Source organism: Lontra canadensis, unplaced genomic scaffold (assembly GCF_010015895.1).
Source record: "Lontra canadensis isolate GAN:19392208 unplaced genomic scaffold, GSC_riverotter_1.0 scaffold22, whole genome shotgun sequence".
In the NCBI taxonomy this organism is placed as follows: Eukaryota; Metazoa; Chordata; class Mammalia; order Carnivora; family Mustelidae; genus Lontra; species Lontra canadensis.
The window spans coordinates 5,787,008-5,807,168 of record NW_022631016.1 but is presented as its reverse complement, the minus strand read 5'-3'; the positions used below and the strand labels follow the sequence as shown (position 1 = coordinate 5,807,168).

The following is a 20,161-nucleotide window of genomic DNA, read 5'->3' as shown; positions in this document are numbered from 1 at the left end:
GTGACTAGAATGGTTGATACCTTTTTTGAGGAATTTTTTAAAGCAACACATACATGTTCATTCTTGAAAAAAGAAATTAGAAAAAACTTGAATAAAAAAATGTAAATGGGGCGCCTGGGTGGCTCAGCCATCGAGTGTCTGCCTTCGGCTCAGGTCATGATCCCAGGGTCCTGGGATCGAGCCCCGCATCCGGGCTCCCTGCTCAGCAGGAGGCCTGCTTCCCTCTCTCCCACTCCCTCTGCTTCTGTTCCCTCTTCCACTGTCAAATAAATAAAAATCTTAAAAAAAAAAAAAAAATGCTATTCCAGGGGCTCCACAGAGGAGCTGCTATGGGGTGAAGATAGGGGAGGCATTCACAGAACACAGGACACCATAGAAATATAAAACATGTAACCGTAAACAGAAAACCAACAACAAAATCTACACAACTATATATCATGGTTTTGAAGGATACATTCAGATACCAGAATTAAACCAGGAATAACTGAGGACAGGCAGAACGCAAACACGGTCCATACCCAGTAATCCGTAGCGCAGATGAGCAAGGAAGTCTCCCGGCAGGGCCTTGTCCTGTATTGCTTTCACGAACTTGCGCGCAGTGTCGGGTGGGTCTCCAGTGCCCGTGGTGGAAACAACCACAACGAGAGGCGCTGTTTCAGTTTTCAGATCATACTACAAAACGAGGACCACGTGTCAGGGATCTACGGCTACACATAGTTCTGACTTAACACATCAGCAAGGCAACCAGCGAGGTCTCCTCTATCCAGAACCAGGCATCTGTGCTGCACGAGGCTTCACAGCACAGAGGATGAGGAGGGGGAGTGCAAGCGTTACTCCTCAGGTACCATGGAACCTGGCCCACTCCTCACCCCTTCCGGATCCTGGGAGCTGGGAATATGGAGGGGGTAAATGGAAACCATTGGCAGAAAACTCGGCAACTTACAGATAAGTTTCTTCACTATAAACCTGACCTAATTTAAATATTCCAAAGAGACACTTCACCGTCTCTCTTCCTAATGACTCCATGATCTCTACTGCTCATGTGTATCATCGAATCTGACTGAGGGATTCACTTCTTCTTCATGCTGATACAAGGATTTGAGGTAACAGATTACCAGGTGATTCAATGCTTACAGGAGACAGCGCACCCTGTGTAGTGAACTTTTACAGTTCATGTAACTTTGTCTTAAAAAGGACTACCATGACCTAGCAAGTAGACAGCTATCTGTTTAAACTTGGATCAAGAACTAGAGAAACCAATGAGCTGGGGAGAGCAATCAGGACCGCTAACATGACTGGTAGCATTCACCTAAGGTTCAAATAGCTGCTGGCCTAGGTGGTGAGGTGAGTCCGAGGGGCCAAATCAGGGCTAGTTATATGGTGCTGACAACTTTTTGTTTACAATAACAGATTCAGATTATATTCTAGCATGTGGCACCCTCCACACCAACACCGAAGTTGCTGTAGGATTACAGAAACTGCGGACTGGTGGTATCCTCCAGGATGCTCCCTGGTGGGTGAGTGGCTACATCTGGAGTCATCTTGACCCTGACACATACAGAAACATGAAGGTTCTCCTATGAGGGGAGTTTATAATTCACTTGTGCTGCTGACAGTCTAGTCCTTTGAACTACAGTTGTGGAAAAGGCCAGAGGAGACTATGAACTTGAGTATACCGGCTACACTGAGGTTAATTTTTAAAGTACTGAGGGAAATTTTTAAAGTGTTAGTGGCTGGCACATCAACTTGTCCTTATATAAAAAGCTCCTGCTAGTTGCTACAGACTGACTTGTATAAGACAGTAAAATCCAGAAAACTCAATCACACTAACTGAAAGAAGAATACAGATCTGTTACAATCTTCCATAACCTTAGGTAGGAATTTCTGCAGAGACTGAGCCTAAAAATAAGCATTCCCTGCCGTAAAGAAGCTGAATCTTCTCTAGAACCTTCCACTCCTGCTTTAAATTGTAGTCCAGAAAAGAACTGCATAGTCCTTCCCTTGGAGGAACTCTGACATGAATGGCAAAGTCTTTATTTTGAGGAAATGCAAATGGGGCACTTAGGATTCGTGAGTTGGGAAACACACAAGTGCAAGCACTCATCTGTTTGGTTCTCACAGCCAACGAGAGAGAAAGGAAGCGCCACTACTACCCCTCACAGTTGAGTGGTTACTTGTTTTGGCTTTTGAAACTGTTGGGTCAAATTCAAATGTACACTTGTATGTTAAAAAAATGACAAATCTTAACAAGAGTTGATAAAATAAGTTTCTAAGTGTTGAAAGAAAAGGGAGTATGGAGACATTTAGCAGCCTACTTTGCTGTTTAACGTCACCTACCAACCAACATACTCTGAGCATAAAACAGTAAAATCCATGAGAAGCCACTCACCTTATCTGACTCACTAATACAGTGAAGATCTGCGGAAAATCCATGTACGAATGCTTTTTCACATATTTCTTCCGCTATGGCCTTCGCTTGTCCTTTCTGTGTAGCATAGAGTAACAAAAACCTCCTCATCGCCTCACGGCATGTGCTACAGCTTCAACACACTGTGGAACAGAAGAGACAGAGGGATGTTCTTCGTTCCTAACTGAGGCATACACCACAGCTGTTCTCCCTCACAGTCTTTCTAAAAGACTCCGACAACATCCACACGTAATACGACGCAGGCTTCTCTAAGTACGTTAGCGTAATTCTCAGCGAGTCTAAAAAAGAGAATTCATCCAACCAGGGAGAATACAGGAGTAAAGTTCTAAATCCACAGCTCAGAAACCGGATAGTGGGGTCCGACTCCTCGCATTCGAATCCGGCGTCCGTCATGCATGATGGCAGAACTTCAGGCAAGCTTTTCCACTGGTCTGTGCCTCAGCTCCCTCGCCCTTGAAATGGGGTTAAGAGCACCCCCGGCCAGCTGTGAAGATCTGCGCCACAGCAGAGACACAGCAGTGCTCAATAAATCTGATGTTTTTATGTTAACAAACGCAATGGGGCGCCTGGGAGGCTCAGTCGGTTAAGCACCTGCCTTCAGCTCAGGTCATAAACTCCGAGCCCTGGGATGGAGCCCTGAGGCAGTCTCCCTGCGCCCACAGAGAGTCTGCTTCTCCTCTTCCTCAACTTGTACGCGTGCTCTCGCTCTCAGAGGAGTACATGTTTTTTTTTTTTTTAAATGTAAAAATTCCATTGGAAGTATACGATTCTGTTCCGACCTGCTCCAAATGCCAAATAAGCTAATCGCAGCAGTGACACTGATCAAGCTACATACCCTGCTCTACTTCAGTATCAGATACACACACGCGAGTGCACACGTATACATGTATGGAGAGGGAGGAAACATTTCCAATCCGCTCAAGCTCAAAACGTGTTTCCTGAAGAGAAAACCAGGAGTAAGACACGGGACTCTCACAGACTTGTTTTGCTATCCCCATCCAGGATCTAAAGCTGGGGCACTGGAGGGCGCCTGGCTGGCTCAGTCCAGAGTGTGAGACCCTTATCCCCGGGTGGTGAACTTCCAGCACCGCAATGGGTGTAGAGATTACTCAGTAAATTAAACTTAAAAAAATAATAACAAAACTGGGGGACTGACTGCCAACTTCTAGGGGCAGATTTCCATGAATCAGTATCAAATCCTGGCGTTTCGGAATGGACCATCAGGAGTTTTATGTCCATTGACCAGGTACGTCCAGGGATAAATTAAGCCACAAAGAAATTAAAAGGATTGTGTTAGGGAACACTGAACGCACGGGATGCCCTTAGGGAACAGGACACTGCCTGGCACGGAGCAGGCGTTCAGTAAGTCAGCCGAACCAACGAATAAATGCCTGCTACGAAGACAGCACACATTTTGGGCTCAGCGACAACTGTGGAAATGCAGTGATGGAAATGTCACCGCTTACCGTCACCACAGCTAAGGGCCTCGAGCTCTTCCTGGGCGCCATGCACAGCCCCGGGCGCTCCCGAGGAGGAGGAACCCCTCAGGCCCACCACCACCTTACAAAGGTCTGTGACCCCCGTTACTCAGAGGCGGATCCCCGGCACCCGCCCGGCACCTGCAGGCGAAGAAGCCGGGGAGCAGCACCCCGCGTGACCCCCGCTGCCGCACCCCTTTCCGACGCCCCCTTGGGTCCCCTCGCCCTCCAGTCTAGGGAAGTGTTCGGGACACAGACGCCCACGGAGGCGCCCACAGGGACCCGCGGGGACCGCACCGCCCGTTCCAACGCCGCGGCGGGGCCCGACCCGCTCCCCGGCGGCGACGGGAGACCCAGGACCCAGCCTCCGGCGCAGCCCGCCCAGCCGCTCTCCGCCCAACCCGGCCCGGTTCCTGACCCTACCCGTGAGGGCCCAGCCCGGCCGCGAGAGGGACGTGCGGGCGCAGAGGCCGGTGCCTTCCCCTACCCGTACTGCCTCCCCGCGGGCTCCAACTGGGCGGACTGAGAGTCCGGAGAACCGCAGCCAGCGGTGTCCGCTGACCGCGCCCAGCCGGAAACACGCGGGGCAAGAGTAGGAACGCGAGGCTGCTCCCGCGCCGCGCGCTCCGTCACGGCGCACACCTTTCTTGCGCCCAAGACCAAGAAGGAGCTCGGGAAGGAACGGAGCCAATCACAGCGCTCCCGGCGCGGGGGTGTGGCCTTCTCTCTGCGCGTGCGCCGGGCTGCTGGGGGTGGGGCGTCCGCTAAGGAATGCGAGTACGGAGGCCCACGAGGTTCCGGTGGCTCGGCGCCGCTCGGAGCTCCCGCGCTCTAAGCGCCGTAGGTGTCCCAGCGCGGTAGGTGTCCGGGCCCCGCGTACGTGAGCCCGCGGCGCTGCCGAGGTGTCCGTGTCGCCATGGCCCTCCCGCTCCTCTCCGGCCGCCGCCCCTGCACTCCCCGGGCTGGAGCGCAGGTTCCCGGGTCCGCCCGGCGCGTGGGGTCCTTTCACTCCTAGAAGACGCGGTTCCTGGGGCGCCCCGTCTCTCTGGCCTGCACACGTGTCCCCAAGTCCCACGCGAGCCTTTAGGGGGACACGGAATTCTCATCTTCTCCCTTCGTGCGCTGCATCGTTTCACTTCTTTCAAATCTGCCTTTTTCCCCAAACTAGACCCCGTTCTTCCTCGGCCCTGGCCGGATCTTAACTTCGAGAGGAAAGCGACGCCTCGGGCGTTTTTCACGTGTTTGAGCCTTGCTTTGCGTTGACCTCTACGGATTTGGGCCCTTTTACCCGTTGCTCCTTTTGGGTGTATTTTACCAAACACAGTGCTGTCAGCCAACAGGCAGGAGGCGTGTTTGGGGTGTAGACCTCCCGAGTGTGAGTCCCAGCTCTGCCACGGCTGAGCTGTGCAAACCGGATAAGATAACCTCTTTGGGCTCAGTTTTCTCATCTGTAGAATGGGTAGAAGTACTTGATGCCTTGTATGGTGAGGGTTAGCTCTACTGGCAAAGCAGGGGGAGGCGGGAGGATACCAGGTGGCAGGGGGTATTACTCTTAGGTGCCAGCCGCTTTTCCAAGCTGCTGATGCAGAGACTGATGTTTGGGAACTTGTGTTTATGAGTCACTTGTCACCAGTACTCCTGCTCGGTTTCTTAAGCATTCATGTGGTTGGATTTTGCGCTGTATGTATTTGACCATGTTTTTTTATTTCCTTTAGTTGTAAATCAAGAGTGGAGAATCTGATGGCATGGCCTTAATTACCTTGTGGAGGAACCTTTGCCATTTGTCTGATTTTCGGATCCACGGAGCTCTGGCCGCTCTGAAAAACCATCCTATAATTCATGTTCACAAGGTAGCCGAGGAGCGTCTGTGTCTGTGGTTCTGTTCACCGCAGGCTGAGCCTCTCGGGGTCAGGTTCCATCACGGCTGTTGTAAAAACTTCCATTCAGAAAACGGAAATGACCTTCATCCGGCTGGTGAGCCCATGTTCTCTGAAGCACACGACTGGGATAGGCCTGAACAAAGTCTTACAAGTGTGGATGAGCAGACGTTTTACAGGAGACTAAACAGCTTCACGTCCTCGGAAGAAGTGTTGAGTTTTATAAGCTGCAAACTGCAGACTTTGTCTGATACTCTAGCAGCAGGCGCCTTACAGCGGATTTGTGAAGTGGAGAGAAAAGATGGTGATGAAAAGCTGCCAAAAGAAATACTAAAGAACCGTGTCTTTCAGGCACTATGCATTCAGTGTGAACAGGAACCCTCAGGTCTGCCGGACACGGTTTTGGTGACCACTTTGCAAGCTCTGACTCTGTTGCATGTGGATCCCCACAGTAGCTTGGTTCTGAGCCTGGTGGCAGAATGCCAGCGTCGCCTCAAAGGGGGTGGCCTGGAAGTCCACAGTCTTTGTATTCTTGGGGAAAGTCTGATCAAACTACAGGGGCCGGGCTGTGCAACGCTAGAACTGGTGATAGGTCAGCTGAAAAGGGAAAAGTTGGAAGAATTTACCCCTGAGGATATCGTGGCTCTTTATAGAATCCTGCAGGCTTGTACTGAAAAAGTGGGCCAACACCAAGCATTGCTTAATAAGCTAAACAACTTTTCTCTGTCCGTAGTTTACAGCTTGACTCCAACATCAATGAGCCAAATCCTCAGTGCCCTGGTGGTTCTTGATCAAACCCAGGCACTTCCTCTGGTTATAAAGTTGGGAAAATATGTTGTGAGGCATATCCCTCGTTTTACTAATGAAGAGCTCAGAAAAGTCTTAGAGGCTTTCATATACTTTGGGCACAACGACAGATTTTTTACAAAAGCCCTCGAGCAGCATGTAGCCTCAGTGTGTCTCACTTTGGATCCTGAGGTTGTCAGCAAGGTCACGGAGTACTGCAGTAGGAAGCGGATTCTTTCAAAACCCATCCTCGATGCAGTGGCAGAAACCTTTGTTTGCCAATCAGAAAAATTTTCACCTCATCAGATCTCTGAGTTAATCGAACCATTTGGAAAACTCAATTACTTGCCCCCGAATGCCTCTGCTTTCTTTAGAAAGCTAGAAAACACGTTGCTCACTCATTTCAATTATTTTCCACCCAAAACACTACTGAAAATTCTCCATTCGTGTTCTCTAATTGAATGCCATCCGGTCAACTTCATGGCAAAAATATTCAGCCCTTATTTTCTTCAAAAGCTGCAAGGTGGGTTGGTTATAACTTCGAGTGGGGAAATTAACTCCAGAACGTGTGAGGTTTTTGAAGCGCCTATCTGCCCATACACTGAGCAATGTGCCCCTCTTTCCTCTTCCGTAATAACCTTAATAAGAGTGTCAGGTGCGAATCAAAACACAGAGTTCCAGGGTGATGGAATACACACAGGGAAAACAGTTTTGGCTCAACAGACTGCCAGCCTGAGTCTTGTGGGATGACGTGGCCCCAGTCACAGTCACAGTGTCAGAAGCTGTGAGGGCAACTGGAGACTTCCCGGTTTTGACGGGCTGGCGTCGGTCATCTCAGTGGATGGCCCCCCAGACATGTCAGGTGTCCACGTCTCCAGTTCAAGGGACTCCGTACTGGTTTTAACATACCTGTTTCTTTTAATTATATTTTGTCGTTTGGAGCTTGAGTTACTTGGAAGTTAAAACGAGATCGCACGGATGGCAAGCGTGCTTAGCTCTGACACGTTCTTCTGCCAGGGTCATTTAAAAGTACGTGCCTCCCAGAGTGGGTAGTGTACGTTGTATGTTCCTGGATGTTTCTGTCATCACACAGACCAAAATCCAAACGTAACCACAACCGGAACGCTTTTTATTTCAGGTGAAGAATCCTATTTGGACAGACTGAGCCTCGCACAGCTGACCCAACTGTACTTAACCTCGGTCCTAGAATGCCCTTTCTATAAGGTAAGAGCAAGAGCCGTGCTGCCTGATTCCGCCGTGGAGGCAGCGTTCTTCGTGTCCCCACCCCCAGTCTTTGAAGCTTGTCCTCTTTTGATCTGTCTCAGTAACCACGTCACAAAGCAGGATGTTCGTTCACTTGGAGTTACTTGCCACCAGGTAACCTTTTCTTTGATAAATTGGCCCCATTGCTGTCATCTGGTCTTTGAAGGACCGTTTCCTGCTGCGGGGTGTCTTAGAAGATTTCATCAAGTGCCGCAGTCAGAGCGCCCCTAGATTTCCTCTGAGGGCTGCGAAGGGCTTTAGCGCTCCCACAGCTGTTGGATACAAACGTGCGAATCTCTGGACTGAGCAAATCCTAAATGATTGCAAGTACATTTTTAAGCCAGACCAGAAATTTCCCTCTTCTCTGTTTAGTTGAGGTGCCGGTTGTGCTTCCCGTCTAGACCTCTAGGGAGTCACCGTCCTGACTTATTCAGGCCCCGTGTGTGGGATCCCAGATGGCATCTCCAGACTTGCTCATTTTGCCTGGTCCTCCGGGCCACACTGATTCACCTTTAAGAGTAGCTCATTTCAGAGTAAGGTGTAAGAATGGAGATACCACTATTTTCTTCTTCTTTTTTTTTTTTTAAGGTTTTATTTATGTATTTGACAGGGAGGGAGGGAGAGCACAAGCAGCGGGAGCAGCAGCAAGAGAGGAGGAAGCAGGCTCCCTGCTGAGCAGGGAGCCCGATGCAGGGCCCCATCCCAGGACCCCAGGATCATGACCGGAGTCGAAGGCAGATGCTTAACCAACCGGGCCACCCCCATGCCCCCCCCACCGCCAACTATTTTGTTTAAAGCAACTTCAGCAATGCTAAGGCATGTTAAGAGCAATGACTTACCCCAGCCTCCTTCCATCCCTGAAGGAGCAGTGTTGACAGCAGTTTTTATGTCCAAATGGACACAAAGGCACGAATACTGTCCTGGTTTCTCTCTTGCCTTGGAATGGGGCTACTGCAAGGACAGTATGCTTTTATGTATACACAGTACATCATGGACATTCCTTGGGCACAGTACACAAAGGTGACATGCACTCTTTTTAAGAATGGCATGCCATTTCCAGATATTTATTCTGTTCCATCATTGTTGGACTCGCAGGTTTTTCCCCAGCGTTTCTCTCCGTCAGCGGGCTATAGTGAACATTCTTACGTGTCCTTCCCTACTGGAGCCTTTTTGTTTTTCAGTCTAGAGACTGGATTCCTGAAAGTGAGATGACTGACTTACCCACACACTTGTTGGCCCTGATGGCTGTAGATGTCCCTTCCCCGGCCATGGCCCTGCCCCTCTGTCGCTGCGTGTTATCAGTCCTTTAATTGTTACCATTCGGCTCCATGAAGAAGACTACTGTGTCACATGTTTAAATTGCATTTTTATGAGCAATAACGAGTTGCATGTATTTCCACAGTGCTTCCTGGTCATTTACGTTTGCTACGAATCCTCTTTGAATCCGTTTCTTGACTCACGTTCCTGTTTGGTTGCTTGTCCTTTTTTTCTTTGTCTCATCCTAGAACACATTGCAAGATGGAGATATTAGTTCCTGTATATCTGTGTATGTTGTACATTTTTTCTCCTGGTTTGTAATTCTTTTTTTTTTTTTTTAAGATTTTATTTATTTATTTGACACAGAGAGAGAGATCACAAGTAGGCAGAGAGGCAGGCAGAGGGGTGGGTGGGGGAGGCAGGTTTCCCACTGAGCAGAGAGCCCAATGCAGGCTGGATCCCAGGACGCTGAGATCATAACATGGGCTGAAGGCAGAGGCTTAACCCACTGAGCCACCCAGGTGCCCTCCTGGTTTGTAGTTCTTAATTTTTTTTTTTTTTTTGATACGTTGCGTGTGTGCATGTGTGTGGTGCGGGGGAGGAGCAGATGCAGAGAGGGAGGGAGAGGGAGAAACATAAGCAGACCCCACACTGAACACAGCCTGCGGCGGTGGGCTCCATCTCAGGACCCTGAGATTCTAAGCTGAAAATCAACAGTTGGATGCTTAATTGAGCCACCCAGGTGCCCCTATAGTTCTTACTTTTTAATTTTAATTTAACATTGTTTATGGTATCTTTCTACTATATAAAAATTTTTAAGTTTTCTGTAGTAAAATCTATCCATCTTTTAAGGTTTCTTCTCTCACTGAGAATATTTTACCTGTCCTAAGGTAGTATAAATATTTTTCTAAATTTTCCAAAAGTATCATTTCCCTTTCTGTATCTAGCTCTTTAACTCACCTGGAATTTATGACAGTCCACAGTGCACGCTGGAACTCTCACTTAGCTCGTTCCCAGGTGGATTACTAGTTGCAGCATTTACTACATAGCCATCCTTTTTTCCCTGATTTGAAATGTCACCTTTTTCATACTGTCCTCTATTGAAAACATGAGTGTCCTCAAGGCCCTTAAAGTAATTCTAAGAGTTTCAAAGATGTTTCTGGAGCTGTAATAGCATTGTTGTTCCACCCCTCCCTTTCTTTCTGTGACCACTGACTACTTTTATTTATTTTTTTTATTTTTTTAAAAATATTTTATTTATTTATTTGACAGAGAGAGACAGAGATCACAAGCAGGCAGAGAGGCAGGCAGAGAGAGAGGGGGAAGCAGGCTCCCTGCTGAGCAGAGAGCCCAATGTGGGGCTCGATCCCAGGACCCTGAGATCATGACCTGAGCCGAAGGCAGAGGCTTTAACCCCCTGAGCCACCCGGGTGCCCCCACTGACTACTTTTAAATCGTATTTATAATATACATTGAACTATTGGATTTATTTTCTTGTTTTATATCGTTTCTTCCTTTCTCATGTTTAAACATCCAATTTTTAGGGTCAGAAACTTCTTCCTAAATACCGAGTGAGATCATTTCTTACTCCATGTTCTTCCCTGGAGACTCCTGTGGATTTCCAGCTTTACAAATTTGTGAAGATTGGACTGGTTGACCTTTTGGGAGCAAGACTGTATTTTGCTCCGAAAGTGTTAACGCCGTATTGTTACACAATAGGTAAGTAGTAGGGGTTTGCTGTGCCTGAGCAGCCTCAACATGCTGTCCTCTTTGGGAATCTGTGGATTTAGTCGCCCCTGCAAGGTCTGGAAATGTAGCAGAGGCGGCCCTTCCCTGAAGGCACATTGGAACACGGGGTGGGGGTAGGGCGGTGCAGTCCAGTCAGGGGAGTCTCATGTGGTAGTGGAATGTCTCTGGGCAGAGTAACCTTTCTCTGCTTGCTTCTTTTCTGTAAAATGAATGTAAGAAGCACAGTGACCCAGAATTGCATAAGGACCAAGGGAGAGTGTAGAGTGATACCTGGAATGTAGTACGTGCTGCGTCCCTGTTAGCTGCTGTCATCCAGGGCAGTGCTGGCCAATGCAGCGGCCAGTAGTACTTGTGGCTACTTAAGTTTCCATCAACTTCGATTGAAAACCCATCCACAGTTCAGTCCTTGGTTGCATGAGCCACACATCAAGCACTTAAACACCCAGGAGGCTGGTGGATGCCGTGGTGGACAGCAAAGGTGAAAATACCTGCTTTGCAACAGAAAGTTCTGTTGCACAGGGCTGACCGGAGAGTTCACGTTCTTATGCCTGTCACGGTTTTTTTTCTTAATTAATGAATAAAAGAAAATCAGCTCAAAGGTGACAGTGTCTTATCGGTTTCAGGTGATCATAGCTCACCTTCTTCACATGGGCTCTTTCTACAGAAGGAATGGCAGGATGTCAGAGGGAAGGAAGCGGTGGTCCGCTATGCCCGGCGCCCACACATCAGGGTGCAGGAGGCTTTGCTCTGGGAGGCTCTGGGAGCCGCAGTGATGAAAGTTTTAACTTGCAGAGGTTATACTCCTGCTTTGCTTAAAGGGCTTCCTTCACTCTCTGGGTTGAAGGATTGCCACCACTTTCTACAGAAGGAGAAGAAGAAAGGCGAGGTTCTTGTCATGCCCGGTATCTAGAGGACTCCACTCCTGGTTTTCTCATGGCGGAGCGTCCTTAACTTAAGGCTGACTTGGGTGATTGTAGAGCTGGTTAAAGTGAAATCCTCACCATGGTCTGGTGTGGTCATTACTTCGCAGACTGCAGCCCGGCTGGTCCATCACAGTGTGGAAGAATTCAGAACAGAAGGAGGAGGAGGACAGGTGTGTAGTGTTTGTGAGGGTATCAGACGGAGAATGTTTCCTTTCTTCTCTCACCAGATGTTGAAATTAAATTAGACGAAGAAGGATTAGTACTGCCATTTACAGTCAATGAAGATGTGCATAAGAGGTAAAGAAAACTGGTGTGGTTTGATGTGGCGAGACTTGGCAGGCTTGGTAACCGATGCTGTTTTCCCAGGGTGGGAGAGTAGACGAGGTTCTAGAAGTGAAGACACTGGCATGCAGCATCCCGACTGTGGAAATTCGTGTAACATAGACATTAATGTTAATAAACTTGAGTGCCGTTGCAACACAGGAAAGGATAGCACACCCGTGAGTTACTGAAAATAATGCCGACATAGAGGAATAACCGAATCCCAAGCGAATCTGTGCCACTAAGAATATATAAGTATTTTGGATTGTCTTAAAAATTAAATTTCCCCCTCTTATCAGATAAAGAGCTAGTATCCAAAACCTGTAAAGAACTTCTCAAACTCAATACCCAAAAAACAAATAATCCAGTCAAGAAGGGCAGAAGACATGAGCAGACACTTCTCCAAAGAAGACACACAAATGGCCAACAGACCCATGGAAAAATGTTCAACATCACTTGGCATCAGGGAAATACAAATCAAAACCACACTGAGATACCACCTCACACCAGTCAGAATGGCTAAAATTAACAGGATAGGAAATGACAGGTGTTGGTGAGCATGTGGAGAAAGGGGAACCTTCCTACACTGTTGGTGGGAATGCAAGCTGGTGCAACCACTCTGGAAAACAGGAGGTTCCTTAAGATGATAAAAATAGAGCTAACCTATGACCTAGTAACCACACTATTCGGTATTTACCCAAAGGATGCAAACATAGTGATCCAAAGGGGCACGTGTACCCCAATGTTCATAGCAGCAATGTCCACAAAAGCCAAACTGTGGGAAAAGCCCAGATGCCCACTGGCAGATGAATGGATAAAGACGATGTGGTGTGTACATACACAGTGGACTATTACTCAGCCATCAGAAAGGATGACCATTCGCAACGTGGCTGGAGCTAGGGGGTATTATGCTAAGCAAGATAAGTCAACCAGAGAAAGACAAATACTGTATGATTTCACTTATGTGGAATTTAAGAAACAAATGAGCAGATGAACATAGGAAAGCAGGGGAAAGAGGGAGGCAAACCATAAGAAATTCTTAACTGGAGAACAAACTGAGGGTTGCTGGGGGTGGGTAGGGGGACAGGGTAACTGGGTGATGGGCATTAAGGGGGGCACTCGATGTAATGAGCACTGGGAGTCTGATGCACACAACCGGGGAGTCCCTGGCCTCTACCTCTGAAACTAATAATACACTGTTAACGAAACTGAATTTAAATAAAGGATTTTAAAAAATAATAAAAAATTAAGTTTCTCCCTCCAATTTTTCAGGGTAGCGCTGTGCATTGATGATCCAAACAGGTTTTCTCTGAATACCAAACACTTACTGGGAAAGGAAGCCATGAAACAGAGACACCTGCGCCTGCTTGGTTTCTGCGTGGTGCAGGTAGGACTTCAGGTGCCTTCGCTCCAAAAGCAGTTGCTGCTTGCAATTGGCTTTTCCAGGGCGCTGGTCCCAGTGGACAACAGAATCTTCCATCTAGTTTAAATGCCAACTCTGTTCATTAGGCTTAATCTCTGTATGTATATGTGAAATATAGAACATTCACACCTTCTGTCCCTGTATTCTCCATAAGCTATGCTAACCTCTGCTTCTAGAATTTCTAAATTATTAGAATATCTGTTTTGCTTTCGTTCCCCCCGATTCAACGGCCGGGAGTAGATGAGAGGACCCGTTAAATCCAGGATCCTCTCCCACCCTTGTGCCTCAGCCCTTGCTCGCAGTTGCGTCAGCCGCAGCCCACCAGGGGCTTCTGCGAGGAAGGTGCCTGGAGCTGCCCGGTGGCTGCTGTCCTGTCTGGTTCCTTCCCCACGCCGTGTTTCAGCTGCGTCCCCAGATGTTCTCAAGCCCGCACCCCACTGCATGTCCAGAGCCTTTATTTTTCATTCACCGCTCACGGGAGAAAGCGAGAAGCCCTCTGCACCTGAGTGTCAGGACCCTCCACAGCAGGCCCGCCACCCCGAGCTCCGTGGCCCCTTTCCCGCCACCCCCGCCCCCGTGCCCCCACAGGCTCTACCTCTGCCCGTGCTGCCTCCCCCATCAGACTGGACACTGCTGTTCTGAGTATCCATGCTCTGGCTCCAGCTGTCCTCCCGCTGGCCCTAGAGCACCACTGTTCCCGCGTGTTCAGGCTCCCGGAGTCCCAGTTATGTGCCAGCTGTGTGCCAGCTGCTGTTGGAGGCTCTGGGGCCACACAGCGAAGGACTGTAAGCCTCGCCTCCCAGGAGCCTGCACTCTGCCACGGGGGCAGGTTCAGGAAACCAGGACACCAAGGTGACTTCACAATGTGACCCGTTATGATGTCTTTTATTTCCCTCCCTTTACAGATCCCCTATTATGAGATTGAGTTGCTAAAATCAAGAGTGGAATTGGTGGAGTATTTACAAAGAAAACTATTTCCTCAAAAGGTGGGCGTTCGTTGGTAACAGGAAGGAAGACTGGCTTTAGGACTCAGAAGAACTGGTGTTTTCATGGGACTCAGGACAAAACCAGAACAAACATTGTGAATTAGCCGTTTGTTCATGGACTGTGGTGATCTGGAAAGGGTCTAGTTTTCCTTATACTGTGTATACACTTACCAGTGGTAAATTTAAAATAAATTTTTATTTTTATTTAATACTTTTAGAGGGACTTTTATACATGAAGCTATTGGTCGAGTACAATAAAGGAACGTAATAAGTGTCCTTACTTTTAAATCTTTGTTTTATGGTAGTTATTTGCTGACTGAAAGTATTTCCTTTTGAGACCTTCGCTTCCTCTTATAACAAGCATAAGGAAGAAATCTTGTCTATTTCCCTCTTTCTGCTTTGTTAGAGGCAGTTATACGTGGTCAGGAGAAAGAACAATGGAAAAGAGACTACGACTAAGCATAGAAATGGAAAGTTACAGAATTATGCAGAAATGACTCTTTAGTTAATAAGAGAATGTTTTCCTTTGGAAATGGAGCTATTTATTCTTCTAAGGTGTAAAGATGTAAAAGTTAATGTCTTTAGGTGGGGCTTGGGGTGGGGCTTTTGGTTGAGAGAGAGAAGCTTCTGAGTTTTGAATCAGGAATAAATCAGACTGTCCCCCGGGCCAGATGCGTCCTCTGTTAGGGTCCGTGACCAAAGAACGAGACTGATTAAAGCAAAAATCAAACAAAGCTTTATTTCACGCCAAGCATCAAAATCAAACTGACCGGTCAGGCTGTCTCTTACGAAAAGGTGACGACGAAGATCCCGGTAAGTCCGCTCCCAACGGGTTGCTCTGATTAGGCCTTTCTGTAGATGAGGCCGCTCTGGACGAGGCCACTCCCAGGACGAGGCCGCAGCTGATGAGGTCGCTCCTCAGGGCTGCTCACCGAGGAAGCCTCTTCCAGATGAAGCCGCTCCCCGGAATGGCGCAGCTCCAGCGAGGCTGTGGCTCAGGGTATCAAGGCCGCTCCTGGCAGCAAGGCCATTCGCAGCGAGGTTGCTGGCGTCTAGGCCGTTCCCCGCTGTGTGTCAGCCGGGCCGCTGGTGTCCGGACCTCTGGCATCTCCGCTGCAGGTGGCTCCGCTGCTCTCCGGGGCGCCGCTGGCGAAGCCGCGGTGTGGGCGGGGCTGCAGGCGTCGGAGCTGCCGGCGGCTCGGGTCCGCTGGTGGCTCCGGTGCAATGGCGGGTCTAGCTCTGACAAGCGCTGTCACACTGTCACAGCTCTCACAAGAGCTGTCACAGCTCTCTTTCTTCTGCTCCCGCCGACTCCTCTGCTGCTCCCGCCGCTCCCCTCTCTGCTCCTTCCTTCTTCTTCTGACAGCTCTCCTTCCACTCCCCCCGCCAGCCTCGCAGACCAACCTTTATGGGGGGGGTTGAGCCCCGCCGCTACACAGGTAGCCGAGTGAATCCTAATTCACCCAGTGGATATACCCTCGCCACGCCGACTGGACGTCTTCACCCGGCCTGCCCCGCCCCTACTTCCGGGGTCCACAAGCTAGTTCCTCTGGGAGGGGCAGGCCCTCACATCCTCACCCCTCTGAGGTCAGGTTAAAGTTTCGGGGAAGAAGAGGACGAGGATGCCGGCGGGTGGAGTGGGTTGAGCTCTGGAGTGGGGCCCAGGCTCTTCCACCAGCGAGTCCGAGCCCCATCAGGGAGCCCCGCTCCTCCGCGCGCTCTGCCCACGCCAAGCCCCCGCTGAGCTCCACAGCCGAGCTCCTGCGAGTCCCCGGCCTTCAGATCTGGGTTTTGTTCCCACTTTGCAGGTTCGTGCATCAGCTCTGCGAGCTTGAGTGTCCTGCCCGTTTCATCCATCACGAGAGATGAAAGAAGGTTCCAGTCTAGCCTTGAGGCTCAGTAGAGCTCAGTGGCTGAGACTCCAGCCTGGGCTCCAGCTTTCCCACCTGCTGACAGATGGCCTTGGGCCTCCGTGGCCACGGGGTTGATCATAAGTCGTAACAGGGTTGTGAATAGCTTTCGGGGCGGCCACAACAAAGTACCACAAACGGGGCAGCTTGAAATGGCAGAAACTTATTTTCTCATGGCTCTGGGGGCTAGAAGGCGGCCGTCGGTGTCAGCAGGACGACGCTCCCTCCGCAGACTCTAGGGGAGGATGTGTTCTTGCTGCTTCCAGCTTCCAGCAGCCCCAGCACTCTTGGCGTGTGGCTGTGTCCCTCCGGTCTCTATGTTCACACAGCTGCTCTCCCTGTGCATGTTTTTCTGGCCCAAACTCTGCTGTTTTTACAAGGACTCAAGCCATATGGGATCAGAACCCACCCTAATGACCTCATCTTAATTTGATCTGCAGAGACCCTATGTCCAACTAAGGGCGTAGTCACCGGTACTAGGGGTTAGCTTTGGGGGGGGGGGGCACAGTTCAACAGGTTGAGATGAGAATTAGTCAAAATACATTAAACACTTGGAGGAGTACCCAGAGCCGAGTAAGGCCCCAGTCTGTGAGCTAGAGAAGGGCCTGCCTCCGACTGCCGAGAAGGAAGGACAGCAGGCAGAGGGAGGTGGGACGGGGAGCAGTCCCTGGAGGCTGCCATGTCCTGTGCCGACACAACCTCGCTGCCCCCTTTCTGGCCTTCAGGCCAACCTCACTGTACCGCCCACCTGTCCCCATGACTCCCTCGTCCCCAGCATGGACCAGCCTGAGACGTGGTGTGAAAAGAGGCGAACGAGACCCAACGGTCACACACAGAGAGCCAATGGTCTGCTCTACATGTGAGGAGAAAGTACGGCCAAAAATGTCCTTCCTCCCCCTTTCCTATCGCTTTAAATCCTCCCCCACCGGGGCCTTTTCTTCTCATTGCTCTAATGGGAATCAGAAACGCCCATCCCCCGGTGTGCTCACCTCCTCGGCTCTCCCCTACCCCTCGCTCGATCACCAGGTCTTTATTAAGGCGCTCAGACAAGGCTGGGCCCCCCGAATGCTGCAGAGGCAGCAGAAAAGGGCCCAGGATTGAGGGGTGAGGGGTCGAGTGAGGCGAGTCAGGGCGCCCGTAGTAACAGGGACAAAGCAGCTGGCCCCTGGAGGGTGTGCGAGACCCGGAACGGAGAACAATCCGGGCTGCCCAGGGAGGGAATGCTTCCCAGAGAGCCTGGCGAGCCAAGTTTAGATGGAAAGGAGGTGAGTCTGGGCAATGCAGGGCGTTTCAGGCCTGGCCTGGCCGCAAAGCCCCCCGCACAAAGACAGGGCAGTCTCACCTGAGGAGGCCAGACAGACTGACCCTTGTTTTAAAGTCGATTTTAATCCTGAAAATGTGCATGCATGTCCTAAAGATCATTTAGGTTAGTGAATAGACACAAGGTGTCTGGTTTCACCAACTGCAAGTGAATTTGACGAACTCCGTAAAATGATAACGTTAAGTTCTCATCAACTTCATCCTCAGGGCTCTTGAGCTGAAATGTTTACCCATACAAGCGTGGCATTGTTGGACTGACATGTCCAGTCCCATAGCTCTTGCTACCATACAGCGATGACATCTTTCAATATCTTGCTGTAGCTTTTCAAAAGTAAAAGCAAACCAGATTTTAAAAAATGAAAAATTGTTCTGCACGCAAGCATAACCCTAGAAGCACCAGGCGATATTCTTTAGGCCTACCTCTAGGGGGCAGCAAAGCTCCAGCCCCTCCCTGGGTTGCCGCCCTTCAGAGGGAAGTTTTGGGGCAGTAGATCCTCTGCAGGCAGGTGAAGTTGGGGCAGGGAGTAGGAGCCCTGGGAGCACGCGGTGACCATAACGCCAGCATAAAGCAGGCAGCTTTCTTTACCTGCCTCTAAGGAAGGAATGCGCTTTGCCTGAACAAGTCCTACCCAGACATGGAGGGTAAACAACTCCGGCTAGGGGATGCCCACTGGAGGGCGGAGTTCCTCAGAGACCAGGACACTATCTGCCCGTCCTTGCATGGCCAGGTGTGTATGGAGACTTGTAAATACCTGTTAGGCTGAAGGAGAAATAGGAAGGAGGAAAACTCAGCGTGCTTGATGAGATTCTGGGAGGGCAGAAGGCCTCCCTTCCCTCTAAAAGTGCTGTGCCCACCCGAAGACCTCGTGTTGGAGGGCAGTGAGGGCATCTGGGCTTGGTGGTGGTGTTGAGCTCGGGGAATTAGCCTCCAAAAGCTGAGATTTCCCCAAACGGGAACATGCCTGGACACCTCGGAGTCTAAAGGCTTCACGCATGATAGTGGAAATGGGACCCACCTTGTCACGTGTTTGGCCCGTCCTGGGAAAGTGGTAAATGCTGGGAAAGGCTTGTGGCTCTTGTTATTGGTGCATGTGTTATGCTGTGCTCTCAGTTCAAGTTCACTGTTACTAGGGGCAGGGGTGCATGTGGGGAATGCTCTTGAGGAGGAACAGGGCCAACCGGTAAATCCTGGGGATACCACCGTGAACTTGGGCAGCGGTTCTTGTTAACATCAAGGACACTGTGCTGAGAGTCCCCCCCCCTGTAAAATCTCCACCGTCTGAAGCCGTGTCATTAAGAATGGAACATCCCTCTATTGCCTGCAAGATCGGAGCCACGGGGGGGGGGGGGGCTCTGACACAAAGAAGTAGCCTCCATTTCCAACTACATTCAGAGCTTCAGTGTGGGGGGGGTGTCTTGGACACAACATCCCACATTAATCTTACTTTTGGGGACTCTGAGTCAGCTTCCCCAGCGGGCCCAATGTTAAGCACTTTTACACGCAGATCTGCTCTGCAGAGAGTATCTCTATCCCAGCTTCATTCAATTTTGCCCCAACCCATCATTTTCCATGTCCTCTGATCACCCCGGCTATCCCTCCATTTGGTTCTCCTGAGGTGCTGTCTCCCTTGCTCAAAAGTCAGTCAGCCTGACTTCACGTGGGTGGTCTTTGGCTGTTGGACTCCTTCCTAGGACATTTTACCTTACTTAATACACGCACAATCCCGTCTCAGAAGACGAGCATCTGTCTCCCCACCCCGTCCCAGAGTCCCTGGCATTGAGTGCACACTCCGTGATATTTTGGGTTCTGATGATTGCAAGAAACAATATCTCTTAATCATTCTGTTTTTTACTTTGATTATGGAAAATTTTGCAGACAGAAAGTTTAGAGACAGAACAGCATAATGAATTCATGGGAATCCTTTTATTCAGCAAGAAAAATTAGAACAATTTTCCGATCACTGTTTCATCTGTTCATTCCCTTTATTTCTTTTCCTTTTTTCTTATTGGAAAGTTTGTAGAGAAATCCAAACCATCACATACTTTTACCCTAAATACTTAAGTATGCATCCACCACCACGAACACCATCCACCAATCACCAGCCACACTTTTTTTTATAATCTAACTAGTGTACATCATTCCAACTAACAAAACTAGTAATTATTTTCTACTTAATTCCTGGTCTATATTCTAAATTACCTTGGCTGTCTCAAAAGTAATTTTTAATTTTTAATTTGAATCAGGCTCCAAACAAAGGTTACGTCCTGCTTTTCCATGTTCTATCACGAAGCCTAATGTCTCCCTCCCGTAACTGCGCCCTCCCTCACCTGGTTCCGTCGCTCATTCTGTGCACTGCGGAATCCAGCCACAGGGAGCCTGGGGTCTTCAGGGCACCTCGATGGCTGACGTCTTTAGGGCCCGGTCTCCACACAGTGACAG

General features: G+C 49.6%; 2 protein-coding genes across 4 annotated transcripts in view; one reads left to right on the top strand and one right to left on the bottom strand.

Annotated features, from left to right (window-relative positions):
• MTRR (5-methyltetrahydrofolate-homocysteine methyltransferase reductase) overlaps nucleotides 1-3,245 on the bottom strand; it is a 28,394-nt gene extending 25,149 nt beyond the window's left edge. For 2 of the 3 annotated variants that reach the window (XM_032861859.1, XM_032861861.1), the window contains exons 1-3: nucleotides 3,208-3,245; nucleotides 2,390-2,550; nucleotides 519-672 (exon numbers count right to left, since the gene is read on the bottom strand). In XM_032861859.1, the coding sequence (XP_032717750.1) occupies nucleotides 519-672; nucleotides 2,390-2,518 (283 nt within the window). In that variant the 5' untranslated portion in view covers nucleotides 2,519-2,550; nucleotides 3,208-3,245. Of the gene's footprint in view, nucleotides 1-518; nucleotides 673-2,389; nucleotides 2,604-3,207 lie in introns of those variants that run through there. The other variant, XM_032861860.1, reaches the window with a different exon arrangement.
• Nucleotides 3,246-4,742: 1,497 nt separating this feature from the next.
• On the top strand, nucleotides 4,743-14,762 carry FASTKD3 (FAST kinase domains 3). Its single transcript, XM_032861858.1, has 7 exons — nucleotides 4,743-4,767; nucleotides 5,634-7,092; nucleotides 7,708-7,793; nucleotides 10,634-10,808; nucleotides 11,989-12,058; nucleotides 13,355-13,469; nucleotides 14,411-14,762. The coding sequence occupies exons 2-7, from the start codon at nucleotides 5,652-5,654 to the stop codon at nucleotides 14,507-14,509; spliced, it is 1,986 nt and encodes a 661-aa protein (XP_032717749.1). The 5' UTR covers nucleotides 4,743-4,767; nucleotides 5,634-5,651; the 3' UTR covers nucleotides 14,510-14,762.
• Nucleotides 14,763-20,161: the final 5,399 nt, after the last annotated feature.

Excerpts from the sequence above, each read along its gene's own strand:
- FASTKD3 (XM_032861858.1), top strand. The coding sequence starts at position 5,652 with ATGGCCTTAATTACCTTGTGGAGGAACCTTTGCCATTTGTCTGATTTT. Across the intron at positions 7,794-10,633 it reads TAGAATGCCCTTTCTATAAG|GGTCAGAAACTTCTTCCTAA; the intron begins GTAAGAGCAAGA and ends TCCAATTTTTAG. Across the intron at positions 10,809-11,988 it reads GCCGTATTGTTACACAATAG|ATGTTGAAATTAAATTAGAC; the intron begins GTAAGTAGTAGG and ends TTCTCTCACCAG.